Source organism: Anser brachyrhynchus, assembly GCF_964034855.1.
Source record: "Anser brachyrhynchus genome assembly, chromosome: 1".
In the NCBI taxonomy this organism is placed as follows: domain Eukaryota; kingdom Metazoa; phylum Chordata; class Aves; order Anseriformes; family Anatidae; genus Anser; species Anser brachyrhynchus.
Genome location: NC_137694.1, coordinates 54,807,213 through 54,819,082, shown reverse-complemented (window position 1 = coordinate 54,819,082; position 11,870 = coordinate 54,807,213). Strand labels below are relative to the sequence as shown.

General features: G+C 52.0%; 1 protein-coding gene across 2 annotated transcripts in view; it reads left to right on the top strand.

Annotated features, from left to right (window-relative positions):
* The window catches only part of CACNA1I (calcium voltage-gated channel subunit alpha1 I), a 178,600-nt gene that overhangs the window by 6,492 nt on the left and 160,238 nt on the right, over positions 1-11,870 (top strand). Inside the window, exon 2 of one of the 2 annotated variants that reach the window (XM_080590042.1) lies at positions 5,058-5,225. In XM_080590042.1, coding sequence (XP_080446168.1) covers positions 5,058-5,225 — 168 coding nt within the window. Of the gene's footprint in view, positions 1-5,057; positions 5,226-7,239; positions 9,104-11,870 lie in introns of those variants that run through there. The other variant, XM_080590047.1, reaches the window with a different exon arrangement.

The following is an 11,870-nucleotide window of genomic DNA, read 5'->3' as shown; positions in this document are numbered from 1 at the left end:
TGAAGTCATTCATCAGGTTTTCCTCACAGGATTTGGATTGGAGTGCCTTGCTATTCCCAAAGGCAATTAATTCTAGCTGAATCTTGGCTTAGATGTGAGCCAAAAGGGTGTCTAAAAACCTGATGTGTATGTGTGTGTGTGACTCCTTTACATAGTCTCTGTAGAGTTGCTCTGAGGAGCGGAGAACCCTTCAGTTTTTGCAGTGCTGTACCCATGCTGCTTGGAAAACCAGCTCTGCAGTGGAAACCAGTTATTGGTGTGGAAAGCCAGCTCTGCAGCACAGGGAGATTTGTGGTCAGCAGGTGGATGAGCTCTCCCTGGGAGGCTGCCTTTGAAACCAGCCTCCAGTTCCCCTCGGCCAACACACCGTGGGGGTTGTGATTCTGTTTCCTTCATCCCAGAGTACAAAAGAGTGCACAAGAATGATGCCAAGATTCTGCCAGACCTTCCCCAGTTTTTACCCCCTGCAGCTAGGAGGTCAGGAAGCCCGTGTGCCATTTGGGCTGGCAGAAGGTCATTGTGCTCCAACTTATTTGCTCCTTGCAGGTGAGACTTGAGCAAATGAAGGGCTGTAACCTGGTCTTCATCTTTAACCTTTGGATCCTATTTCTCTGCCTATCTGTCTTCTGCAACAGCTGAGGGGTGTATCTCTGCCCTGGACAAAGTCTTCTTCTCAGCCCCGGTCTCCTCTCCTACTGGCTGTCATAGCTTGCATTCCTGAGCTCTTTAGGCACCACGTGCTTGGGATGTGTACAAAACACAAGAGAACAAGGCCTGTGTACATGGTGGCTGGGAGAGCACTGCTGTTTCTTGGTGCCTGCTTCTCTCCCCTTGCTCCTGTGCTGTCCCTCGTCTGCCTCTGTGCTGCAAGTTCAGCCAGCAGGCAGTGACGCATGCAGAAGTACTAAGCATGTGCTTATGCTATACAATAAGCACTCAGCTCTCACGGGCTGCTCTTCAGCCTTGGGCTCCAACACACTCGAGCAGAAGGATGCCAATATCACCCTCGCTGTGCAGAGGGGCAACGTGACTCACGCAGGGCTGCCCGCAGCTGGGACTAAGACACGGGCAGCCTAAATTTCTGTCTGATGCTTGTCATCTAGTGAACGGCCCTACCTGTCTCTGGCTGTGCTGTCCAACCCACTAGCACCTGCCTGCTCTGCCACATGCCCAGAGCAGGGAAAAGAGAAGGTTTTTCCCCCACAGGCTGTACAGCAGATGTACAGGTAGGGTGGGGAGATGCAGAGCCTGCTCTTGATGCTGGGGTTGCGCGCTGCTCTGCTCGCCCAAGGCTCCCAGACACCCCCTGGGGATGTCTAAGGGATGCTGCAGCGCCGTGCAGATGCCGTCTGGGTACCAGAGCTTCAGCAGCACAACAGCCTGGTGTGGCTGGCATGCACGTGTGGCGGGGGCCAGGGCAGTGGCGTGGAGCAGTGGGGAGAGGCGGGCGCCTTGCATCAAACTCACAGGCTGAGGCGAAGCGACAGAGCAGAAAGGGCGAGCGGCAGGGAGGGCGAGAGGCTCAACCCGAGTGATGGAGGAGCAGGGGGAGGGAGCAGGTCGGTAGCCTGCCTGTGGAGCAGCGATTTTCATTATTGAAAGTAACCCCTGTCCCTTTCTAACCTTGCATCTGATAAACTGTTCTCTGATTTCATTTTGCTTTTTAAATTCTCCCTCAGGCACCGCTGTAGCTCAAGTGTGGTCTCCAATATTTATATCTTTCTGTCTCTTCTATTTTCTTTCTTATTTGGGAAATACACCCAAGAGGACTGTGGGACCTGGGGAGAGTTAGAAACAGAGGAGCTGCCACTTTGGATCAGTTGACCTAATCCAAGATCATCCTTTCTACTGATGCTCCATCTCAGCAGAAAAGGAGACCAGCCATCGCAGTGAGAAATGCACCGATGCAGCTGTGTGGTGGAAATATCCTCCCCTTGCAGTACGAGGTTTGCTTTCTATTTGGTGAGATGTGTATCCAGGGGACCCCAGCCGGGTGCTGGTACAGGACTACCCACTGTGTGGGTGCTGAGCTGGGGCTGGGCAGCCCAGGCGTGATGTTGGATTGATCATCTTCTTTCTCTGGGCCTCAGGTTTCTCATCTCTGAGCAGAGAGCTAATTAGATCGGTTTCCTTCATCAAGTGCTTATGTAATGCCTCTCCAGCTGAAAAATGCTGGAGAAGATGCCTTGTTTTGTAGCTCAACAAGAGAAGAGAAAAGCACAACAGCTACCTCTGGACCTAGAAAATTCCTCACCGGTAACTTCAAGTACATGGGAGAGTGTATTCCTGTCAACAAGGGGAGCTGAGTGTGTGCCGTGCTTCAGGCAGAGATGCAAACAGATAATGCTGGGAAGAGTCACTGCAATGGAAAAGGTCCCTTTCAGCTTATGTCCTGGGGTCTGATCTTGTTCTGTCTTGCTCTGGAGCACAGGACCAGGATCGCTGGATGTAAGCAGTCTTCACCTTGGAGGAAGGTGAATCTCAACCCCCTTTTTTTTTTTTTTTTTTTTGAGGCAGGGAGCTCCACAGGCTGTCCTAAAATGCTTGTACTCCTTTTCATTCCTAGATTGTCTTGTGCCTTCAGTGCGCAAGCTTCTCTACCACAGCGCATCAGAGGAAGGGAAAGAGTCTGATCCATAAGCATTTTCGGTGTCCCAGTGGAAGCTCTCTTGTTTGCGCTCAGAGTTAGCTACTGCCTTCCCCAGGCTTGCGCTGCTGTCAGCAAAAGCAGCATCTTAACCAAGTTATGTCTTTCCTGAGCCATCGCAAATGTGAAGGAGCCTCACAATTTGTATCTCTTACTCTTATGGGCTCCCACCTTGGTCCTTTCTATTCCTGCTTTCGTGCTCTGGGAGGCCCTTGGACCCAGGACTTCTTGGGCCAGGCTATGTTGTGCAAACCTATCACGAGGTGGCACCACAAGATTGCCTTTGTTGTTCCTTTTTTTTTTTTTTTAATTCTTTCTCCATTTTCTTTATTCACCCCAGCTGTTCCCTCAGTTTTCAGCCCGTTGCTGCTATCTGCCACTCAGCTGGCTGTGGACACTCGGCTGTTTTTCCTCCAAGGCTCCCCTGGGTCCAAAGCCCATGGTCAGGGACCATGGGTCCAGGGTCTGCTGGGATAAAGCACCTGGGATAAATGCAGAGCATGGCACTGAGCCTCGAAGAGTTAAGACTGAAGAAGGACTGTCTGCTATCTGAGAGGCAGCCTTGCTCTCTTCACTCTTTCGAAGAGCAGGGAAGATGCCTGTGAGGAGACCCCAGTCCAGCCCAGGGTGCTCTTCAACCCTTGTCTTCCTCCTCTGCACCCTGGAGGAGCTGCTGAAGGGAGGGTGCTCTCGCCTGCTCTGCTCTGGCCTCCCTCCAGCTGTGTGTCCCCTGGACAGTCTGTCCTTCTGCAGTGGGCATTTGGCAAACACATGGCTGGTGTTGGCCTACTTCAGCTCTCTGCCATGGTCTTGCGTACGAGGTTATCGGGCTGCTGTGCCCAGGTTCCCCACAGCTGCCCTTTACATGATCAGGTGAAGCAGATCAGAAGGGCTTAGCTGTGGTGCTCACTGACGAGCTGGGAAACTGGCTGTCTGGCCCTTTGGAGCGGAGGTGAGAAGGTTTTGAGCAAGGTGACAAACTGGCACCCCATGGATTGTGCGGGACAGCCCCTTAGAGACTGGGCCTGAGCCCATGGGATGCTTTGGGGAAGCCCAGAGCCAGATCCCATGGATGGATCCCACAGATTCCCATCTAGAGAAAATTCACCCAGGGCTTTTGAAGACAGTGCTCCTCTTCCCAGCAGCAGCTTGCCAAACTGTAGTGGTGAACTTCCTTTCCTAGGCTGTTGGGTTAAATTGAATTCCATCCCTCGGAGACTTCTCCCTCAAACACACACACCCTCATTACGCTTTTCCTCTCTGCTGCTGTTTTTCCTAACACACCACCTTTTCCTGCATGGTCTCTGTCTCCTGTCTAGAAAACTGTCTGCCACCATACCTCCAGCTGCCCTTTGGGGGCAGGGATTCCTTTTTCCCTTGTGCTCTCTTTGTTTCTTTCCTCTGCCAGAGGGATTCATTTATATTTCCTCCCTCACCCCTTTCCAAGCTGTTCTCTTTCACTATCCCCTTCTCCACTTGTCTCAACCCCTTTGGGGTAAGGAGGGGAGAGGAGAAGGGGTGGCACAGCTTGCAGATGTTACCAGTTCACAGTGGCATTCAGTGCAGCCCAAATGGTCCTTCTGTGCTCCACCTTCTTCAGCCTCCACTCCCCTGCCACCTCGTGGGCTGTTTCATGCCCCGTCTCCAACATTACACCTCTTAAGGGGCTTCTTCTCCAACATGTATGATGCTCTGCCTTCATCAAGCGATGGGGGCCATCTTCAACCTCCGCTGCCTGCAAAGAGATGCTAAGGACCAGCCTCTTGCTGTGGGTACCTTGCTTTATATGGTGGAGTCTGCAGTAGATGACAGGTAAAAAAAAAGCTCAGCACTGAAGCAATGGGATGAGGGACCTCCAAGAGGGAGCTGACATCCGTCCTGGGAGCTGTGTGACCATGGGGATCACGAGCTGCGGATCTGATTGCCAGCACCACGGCTGTGAGGGAGTGCACGGCCAGCTCGGAAATGCTCCGGCAGATCTGTGTGAGGAGCTCTGTTTCAGAGCCACAACACTGAATCACTCCCAGAAATCCCCCGCCAGCCTAACCACAGACAGCGGGGAGAGGGGAAGGTGGGGAGACGTGTGGTGCTTCCATTTCCTACAACAAAGCGAGCGTAAAGGGGATTAGGAAGGCAATGCTAGGGGAAAGAGGCAGAGATTGAGGAGGAAAGGGAACATTAAGATTGAGAGGGATAATATGCAGATTGAAGCTGCTGGGCTAGAACAGAAGAACTTCTCAGTCTATATATTTAGCTCAGTGAGGTATATAAACAGAAACCTACAGCCAGCTCAGCCACTTCTCCCCCAGCGGAGTGAGTCATCAGCCCTTGGATCTAAAGTTAGGTTCACGTCAGAGCTTACACTCTCTCTCTCTCTCCCTCATTTTATTTTTCTCTTTCTATTTTGAAGGGTGTGGGAAAAGCTGAGCACCGTCTCCTGGAAGCAGCAAACACAAACCCGCGGCGGCAACAGATGCTGGACCTGCTGCCCCACCTGGGAGCGCCGTGGAAGAGCCTGCTGCTGCCTGGCCGCTCCTCTTCCCTGCCGTGTGTCTGGGGATGGGCTCAGCCATGGCAGGTTGGTGCCCCTGGGGCTTGGCCATAGGATGCCTCTAAATCCAGCGCTGCAGGCTCAGCTTCCCCTCTGCCCCCCGCCGCCTGCAGACCTGCTGGGCGGAGGGATGCGTCTCCTCACCTTGCAGCCTCTCTGCTTGGGTGATGCTTCCCCTTTCCTGCCCGTTCCCCTGCACCTGGTGCCCTCTCCAGTGCTGTTTGCAGTGGATCTCATACTTACTGATCCACCAGCCAGTGCTGGTGGCCCAGGTGGTGAAAGGTGTGGGCTTTGTTGTTCCTCTCAAAAACTGCAGAGGAGACAGAGAGGGACCCTTGGAAGTGCAGTGGATGCATGTGTAGGACCAGCGTGTGCCATGCTCACCTCTGTTCTGTTCTGTTCTGTTCTGTTCTGTTCTGTTCTGTTCTATTCTATTCTATTCTATTCTATCCCATCCCATCCCATCCCATCCCATCCTATCCCATCCCCAGGAGCTGACAGAAATCCTGCCTGGTGGAAGGGGTGTAGGGATGAGGGCTCTGCTCTGGATTTCTTTCTGTGCAGGAGCACGAGCTGCCCTAGACTTGCTTTTTTTGCCACCAAATTTGTGACAGGATGCACAGCATGGCTCCATTTCCCGACCCAGCCTCTTTCTCTCTCCCCTCCTTCCGTGCCTGCCCCATGTTTTTATGGATCTGGAGGGTTTGTCTCAGTGGGAGCTCAAGTGTTACCCGATCCTTGTGGTGTGGGTACACTGGAAAACAAACAGACATGGTCCTGGGGTGTGTGCATCCATGATGACCCATGGGTTGTCCTTCTTATGTGTTTATGTGCATCCCTGTCCCCCTCTGCGTGTTCCCTGCATCTTCCTTCACAATTTCATTTCTTTTGCCTCTCCTCAGTGCCCTTTCTTCCTCTTCTCTCACCCTCTCCCTCTTTCTCCTGCCCTCCTCCTCATTCTCTTTTTCTCATTTGATATTCATGCATGAATAAATTCAATTGCATTTTTTCCCTGTTCCCCCTGAAGGGGCTTGTTGGTGAATTGCAGGCATCTGAAATCATATAATGCTCAGATTCATCATTTCGGGGACAGAATTGAAGCCCTTCTGCTTCCCAAGAAGAAATAGCAGATGCCTTTTTATGAGGAGAGGTAATGGCAAATAACCTGTGACTGGTGAGGGGGAAGACAGAAAGCCAAGGGGATAGACCTCTGCAACCGAGGTGGACTTATAGGGACGAGCAGACTAGGTCAGCCAGCCCCTCTAGCATATGTAGGGTTGGGGAAGGCACACGCAGGTGTGTATATATGGGAGTGTGAGTGCCTACATTGCCTGTGATAGGCACCAAAGCATTCAGAGTTCACCTCTGCCTCAGCTGACTTTTGGGATGATTACATGGTCCTGGTGGCATCACACCAAAGCTGGTTTGTCACAAAACCACATCCAGCCTGCACCTTGAGGGGCTTCACAATGTGTACAGGAACCTGCTTTGTCCCTGCTCTTGCCAGGCAGCCCTCCGGCTGGCGCAGGATGGTGGGCCTGGACTCACCACGACCACCCCTGGTACTGAAGGAAGCTGGACACAGCGTCCTACACCACACAGTGAGAGACAAGGAGAGCTCCCACCAGCACAAATATTTATCCTGGAATTAAATCTCCCCCCAGGTTGAGGCTGATGCATGTGCTTACTATACATCTGCATCCCTTTTCAGAAGCTATGAGAGGAAAAGCAGTTTTTCAGGCAGGTTGTTGATCAGACAACTTTTGATGCTTGCAACATTCCCATCATTTACAACACTGTTCTCTCTTCTTTTTTAGCACTCCTGGTGCACCTTAAGGATCCTCTGAGGGCTGAGTTCGTCTTTCAGGAGAGGAAACAAGATTAGACGCTCCATAAAACACAACCCTGCTCTGCTGAAAGTGGGCAGCGACTGCTGCCTCTGATCCAAAGGCATTTCAGGGCCTCGCAAGGGGCCGTGGCAGGGCCAACCACTGTCTTGAGGCTCGAGGGACTTTAAACCTAGGTGGCAAAACCAGCCCTGGGCTCCATGGCTTCTGCTCAAGGCCTGTGGCAAAGCCAAGCCAAGCCAAGCCATGCAGGGATGGAGGGTGGTTTTCACTCTAGATCGTGGCTTTACCAGAAGGTGGGCCTGCTCCGTGTCCGTCTCACGGAGAGTTAACATCAGAGGGCCTGTTTCGCAGTCAGATCGAAGTGCCTGCTTTCCCAGCCATTTTTAGGTCAGAAGTGTTAATTACCCTGACCCAGCTATTCCAGCCGTGAGCACAAAGTCTGCGTCAGCTGGCGCAGTCTTCGTCTTGGTGGGGAAGAGACGGAGAAGAATCTGTGTAGCCCTGAGAGGGAGCAGAGGAGCCTCTGGGGTGCAGCACATGTTGTACTGCATCCCAACTGAGAGCCAGGCGTTTCTTAGCTCTTTATTTACAACATACGCCCGTGGCAGAAGCCACGTGGCAAGAACATCTCCATCTCTCCTCATATCTGGGGATTTATTGGTCTGGGCAAGAAAAACCCATGATGAGCCTTGGGGGTGACTTGAGACTAACCCCCACTAAGAGGTGGCTGCACTGGTGTGGGGCCAGGCTGCTCGGCCACGGGATGGGGCTGGTGGGAGAGATGGGGCTGGTGGGAGAGATGGGGTTGAAGTGCTCCATATAGCCCTCCTATGGTGGGATCCTTGTGGTTTTTGTCCATCTCTCTCGTTTCCCCACAGCAACACAAAACACAGCAGAAAAGTAATTTTCAACGAGTTGTGCCCACCCCTGAGCTCCCGTAGCAGTTTGGGAGCAGGGTGGGGGTCTGACTTTGAGGGAGGGGGTTCAGGTTGCTGTGTTAAATCTCCCCAGAGGGTGTTTGCCCACTCTGTTTGCTTTGTGACCTGGGAGGGACACATGTTCACCAGTGCAGGCAAGGCAAACATGCCAAAGCCAGTGCCTATCAGGGAAGGGAGGCAGAGAGGGCTGAGGGCAGGGGACAAGAGGCTGTCCCGAGACCCCCCGCACCTGTGTGTGCGGGGAGATTTCTCCCCTTCCCCTGAAATCCCTACCTTGTGCGCCTCTAATTGTAGGTTTCCCCTAAAGACATTTGGTGTCACTGTAAGGACGGCGTTTCTCTCTCCCTCTATGCCCGTACAGTTATTCTCACTGTGCAGTTGCTCCGCGAGCCGCCGGTGAACATACCATAAGACACAGATAGAGAGAGACAGACAGAAAGCACACACCGGCCCTTCCTCCTTGCATCCCCACCGCCGACCAGCCGAACTTGCCCCCACCCACACCTCCATCGCCTTCCAGCACCCCACCGTCGGTTTGACCCTCGGGGCTTTTCGGGAGGAAGCTTCTGTCACTTCTTAACACCACCCGCCTGGAAAACACACACACACACACACACACACACAGCCACACGCAGCCCCCCCAAGCCCTCCAGAGAAGGAAGAGGTCCTATTTGTGTGTTTTTTATTTTTTTATTTTTATTTTTGGACATCGGAGCTTCAGACTCCAGCCTGAGCAGCCACAATTTCTTAACATGTATTCTCCTTTTAAACCATCTCCTTCCTGCACACGCTCAGTACTCGCAGCTCCGGATCTAACACAACTCCCCGGTCCTTGCCTGCAGGTCCTTTGCTCCCCGTCACTCAGCTGATCCTCATCTTTTTCTTTTATTTTCCCCCCCACCCCCCGAGGTGCTGAGGTGTGTGTGTGTGTGTGTGTGCCCGTGTGCAAGGAGGGGGGTGGGGGCGGGGGGGCTTTTTTTTTTTTTAAATTTTATTTCATTTTATTATTATTATTTTTTTTCCCGGTGGGGAATTTTTCAAACCGTCTTCGTTAGTGTTTTATTTTGCTCCTCTGACTTGGACACTTCTCCCTTGGAGATTTCTTTTCCATGCAAAGGTAGGTGAGAAGCATGCACACCTGGCTAACCTTATGTCTGTCTTGTTTCGCTCGTTTTCGCTTCCCTTCTCGTAGGGGACTTGCGCCCACCCATGTACCTGCATCATCCCTCTTTGCTTTCCTACCTGTTTCCTCCCCGGCAGAAGTAAAGGCTCGGGGTAGACATTTCTGTAATGTGAACAATTCTGGCTTTCCGGAGAGGAAAGTTATTTCCCTGTGCATGCCCAGCTGTCCGTGTGTGTCCATGTGCGGTGCCCATGTATGTAAGGCTGCCTCTGTTTACCCAACAAGTAGCAAGAATTGATTTCGGTGTGTGATCTGGGCAGGGGTGGTGAAACGAACGTGTGGCCAGCGATTCACGTCCACGGACAATTAGAGGAGAGAACGCGTTTGTCACACATTTCCAGCATCTCTTTCTGCGTGGCTATAAATGTTACAGAGAGCGTGGATAATCCCAGGAATTTAAAATTGAGCCTTGCTTAGTTTGCGATGTTGTGATGGGGAAGGACGGTGGGAAAGAGGAAGGGTTACAAAACCTCCTCCCTGGAGAGGTAACTGTCTGAGACTTGTATATATATAACTTTTCTTTAAACCATCTCGCTGGTTAGGGGCTTCTTGGGTTCAGGATATTTTTTTTTTGTTTCTTTGCCAAGTGAGAGTTGGGTTGAGGATTTGGGCTTCATAAACTGCCTTTCCTTGGTTTGTTTGTGATTATTATTGCGTTTGAATCGTGTGTGCAACATCCAAAGTGTCTGAGAAGGGACAGGGAATAGGATGTACTTTAATATAGCAAATGCATCATCTTCTGTACATCACTGGAAGCTGTTGGCTGGAGTCGAGGGGGGGAGGAAGAGAAATGGAAAATTAAAAAAAGAAGAGAACCAGAAATAATGTCAGACATCGGTGACTGGCAATTATCTGACATATTTTCTGCCAATACTGTTTTTTGTAACACTCTTGATGGAGACCTTTTTCTTCTTGGTAACAGCAGCTGTGTGAAAAGTACCAGGGGCTTTAAAAAAAAAAACACAGCAGAAAGAAAAAAGGAAAAACAACATGCATCATTTCCTTGCAAATTATTACAAAGAAAAATGGTAAACATCAAAAAGCAGAACTTGCTCTGCATTTTCTCTCTGCTAATAAGGAGTGTTTTTCTCATTGATCTGGGGGTTGCTAGCGGTTCTGTATCTCTGTCGCATGGAAGGCTGCGATGTTAATTGTCAGTTGTTTCTGTGTGCTGTTGCAGAGCTCTCGCTCTTAAATTTGGACTGGTGATTAAGGGTTTGTTACCTTGGGAGAAGGGAGGGGTCTGCAGACCCCCATGTCTTGCTGCTTTCCCTCCAACATGTGAACTTCTTTAGCAGAAGGAAACCCGCAAGCTCCTCATCTTCTCAACACCCCACCTGCAAGAAAACTTTTAATTCAGAGCCTTGGGAGGGGAATCGAGGAGTCCCCTTTCTGCCCCTTTCCCCCTGACGTTTTAAGGACACCTGCTGAGCATCTCTCACCCACTCCCTCGGCAGGAGGGCAGCCACCAGCAGGAGATGGCTCCCCGCTGCCTGCAAGGGCTGGTGCTGCTGGGCTGAAAGCATTTATTGCTCTCTTGCCATTAAAATAACACCATGGCTTCATGGCACGTGCACCGTGAGGCTCCTAAGAGCAGCAGCAGTACTTGCCTGGCGGTGCGGTGCCACCATTCTCTGACCCAGGGGAGCGTGTGGGGGTCAGAGAGGGGCTGGATCTGGCCTCTGCCTTGGGTTCCCTTCCTAGCTGGCAGGGAGCGTGCCCTGGCTGGAGGCTGGCAAAGCAGCATCCCTGCAGATCTTGGTCTGCAGATCACTGGGATGCACGCATCTCACCGGGAGGTCTCGGGGTGAACATCCCAGAGGAGAGGGAGGGAGATGAGGGGGGAGATTTGATCTGCTGGCGCCTCGTTGGTTTGCCTTATGGAGCCTGGATGTGCCATGATGCAAAGCAGGGGTTGTGCCAACTCACACAAAGTCTCCCCTGGCTGCTGCCCTCGGGGGCTCGGGCAGTGGACACAGCTGGAACAAGGCCAGCGCCGCTGCAGCCGTCGAGGAGAAGCGCCGCGGGAGGGGGATGCTGATTCACCAGGAGCTGGCTGCTTGTGTGGGTGTTTCTGGATAGGCACAGTGGCCTCCGCTGTGACATGAGGAATGTGGCTGGGCTGCTCGTGTGCACCTCTGATGCTGGGTGAGCTTTTCTGTGTCCCCATCCTTGTCCCCTCCAAGAGCTGCGCCTTCCCCACTGGTCCAGCCCCGAGCATCCTAAAAGTGCTGGCAAAACACCTGTGCCCTGAGCTGTGGCCTCTCCCCTCCTCCTGACTCCTTCCACCCTTTCACCAATCCACTTCAGAGCTGGGTGCATCCCTGCTGCCTGGTCTGGGCTTGGAGGATCCCTGCGTCCCTGCCCAACGTGACTCGGTCCTCGCCTGCAGCCCTGCGTTGTGTTACAGCCCTGTTCCACCCCGCAGGACATCCCAGACCAAGGGTGGCTCAGGCTGAGCCCTTGCCATCTTTGATTTTGTGAAAATCTTTCAATTCCAGGCTCTGCTGCAAATAAGCCATTTGCTTGGTCAGCTTTTTTTCTTCTTCTTTTTTTTTTTTTTCTGGAGAAAAAATTGTTGAAACCAATTTCTATTCATTTTCCTCACAGGGAACAAGTATCTACAGCTGGAAACTCATGAAATGCACACGCAGTGTTGGCTTTTTCAAAGAGCTGGCCGCTGATTTAAAGTAAATTTGAT